The following is a 2,283-nucleotide window of genomic DNA, read 5'->3' as shown; positions in this document are numbered from 1 at the left end:
GCCATGACTGTTTTTTATTGTTTATACATTAACTTTATGATGCTTCTAAAATATTGTGTTACTACAACTGATATTATTGTCTTTACTTTTTCAACTTCAATTTGCATTAATAAGCATGTTTGATTTGAAGCAAGTTCGAAGAATCATTCACTATGTCCGAAGACACTGAAAATATGGGTGGTGTACTGGAAACAAATAAATAACATGTTCAAGTGCATGGAAACAATGAGCAAAAAAGTGTTGGGCTGCCAGAGTGAATATTTTTGAAAGATGAATATATTTGAAGACTGAGGAACAGGCCTGTTCCAGGCTTATTTTTTCATAAGTTATAATTATTTAAATAATTCAACTGTGAATCAACTCTGGATGGTTATTGTTTAATCTGTAATGTCAAACTTCTCAGAATCCTTAATAATGCTCTTTGACAAAGTTGTAGACAGGTAATATTACACAATAGAAATGCTTGAGAGAAATTCTTGTTCTTACAGTTAGCAATGGAGATGATAGTTCAACTGAGGGTCATGAGAAGGCAGAGACAGAATCCCAGGAGAAATTTGAAGAAACCAAAGGAACTGAAGAGATCAAAGATAATGAAGATAAAGAAGCTCTTTCACAGGAATATGGATTCACTGTCAGAATTAAGCCTCCTTATGGAGATTCCTTCACTATACAGGTAGTTTACTCAATTGCAGTTTTATTTTATTATCACTACAAATTCAACTATGGTGAGGGCGAGACTTTTCATATAACTAGCACTTTTGTGGTTTACTGTACTTAGCTTAGGTTTTATTCATATGCATGTATTTGTAACAAGGTCAGAATCTCTTTGTACTTTCCTGTGACAGGAACAAAAAGTGATAACATTCTGTGTGCATCCCAGGTCAGCAGCATGGAACTGGTGCAAGAGATCCATCAGCTGCTCATGGACCGGGAGGACACCTGCCACCGCACATGCTTCTCTCTGCACTTGGATGGCCAGACCCTGGATAATTTTGCAGAACTCAAGACAATAGATGGATTAAAGGCAAGTTTTGCTTGACATTATTTTTTTTGTTTATTTGATAACTGTTTATTAAAGTAAGATATAAACAAGCTTTTTAAGGGTATTTTCCTGGGGTCAGAGTGCTCACAATGAATTAACGGTTGTAGTGTACTGTTACACGTGTGAGGAAACCATGATTATTAGACTCCATCTCAATGTATTTCATGATGTAACAGAGGATTAAGCAACATGAAGTAACTTGGGATTTTCAGCCACTAGAGGGCCCTTCTTGTAGTTGTGCTTAACTCAAGAAAAATTATTGGAGTTAATAATGACATTACCTTTATGGTGAAATAAAAAGAAGAGCTCAAGATACAGTAGGGTGGCTTGAAGTTATGAAGGTCAACCTGTCCTAGGACAGAGCACTAAAGAAGAACAAATGCCCAAAGAATGTCTTGAACATGTATCACTGCATTTGAATGATACTTGGTGATTTGTAAGGAAAAATGCTGAGAAACGAATAAAATGATTGTATGTATCTAATCCACTTTGTGTATTATCTGGTTGAAAAAGATTTATATTGAGTTCTAAAAGTAGCATGTAGTTTGGACTCTGATTAGCTTTTATACCATATGTTTTTGTGTGTTTTTGGTGTGTTTTTGTGTTGTTGTTTTTTTGTATGTTTTGTGTGTACTAGGTTTGAACATTCAAAATGATAAATTTTTGGGAAATTGTTAATGGGCTGTAAAACATTTTTAAAATATTTTTTGCAATGAAGTCACATGCAATACTTTGGAAACTAAAATTAATTCTAAAGATTGGATACATAGTTTCTTTTGTATTATAGATTTTCTGAAATTTCCTGCCAAAACTCGTGTCAGTTTGTATTTAGAGAAAAAGAGAAAATTCTGTGAATTCTCTGGGATAACGCTCTTTAACAAAATTATAGTAAAAATACTGAGTCTTCTAATTCATTTGCTTGTTTTTCAGTAAGCAAACAAAAAAGTGAAAGTAGACATTTGAACTAATAAAGAAGAACCTTTGCAGGAAGGGTCAGTGATCCGGATTCAGGAGGAGCCTTATACTGTCCGTGAGGCTAGAATCCATGTACGTCATGTGCGAGATCTGCTGAAGAGCTTGGATCCCATAGATGCACTGAATGGTGTCGACTGTGCTTCCCTCTCTTTCCTTAACACAGTGACTCATGGGGATGTTCTGGGTAAGAATTACATTTTGATTATTGTAGTATTTGTGGGAAAAAGTGTCAATTTTTAAAGTTCATTATTTTTTTAGGAACAAAA

The 2,283-nt window shown here is 34.5% G+C and overlaps 1 protein-coding gene across 1 annotated transcript in view; it reads left to right on the top strand.

The window, feature by feature from the left end:
- The window catches only part of LOC119588643 (clustered mitochondria protein homolog), a gene marked incomplete in the record, with an annotated part of 24,545 nt that overhangs the window by 9,169 nt on the left and 13,093 nt on the right, over positions 1 to 2,283 (top strand). Inside the window, 3 exon segments of the mRNA XM_037937280.1 lie at positions 489 to 673; positions 881 to 1,024; positions 2,030 to 2,201. Coding sequence (XP_037793208.1) covers positions 489 to 673; positions 881 to 1,024; positions 2,030 to 2,201 — 501 coding nt within the window.

This window comes from Penaeus monodon, chromosome 24, assembly GCF_015228065.2.
Source record: "Penaeus monodon isolate SGIC_2016 chromosome 24, NSTDA_Pmon_1, whole genome shotgun sequence".
NCBI lineage: Eukaryota > Metazoa > Arthropoda > Malacostraca > Decapoda > Penaeidae > Penaeus > Penaeus monodon.
Note: the sequence above shows the minus strand (reverse complement) of the source record. Positions and strands in the feature narration are given on the sequence as shown.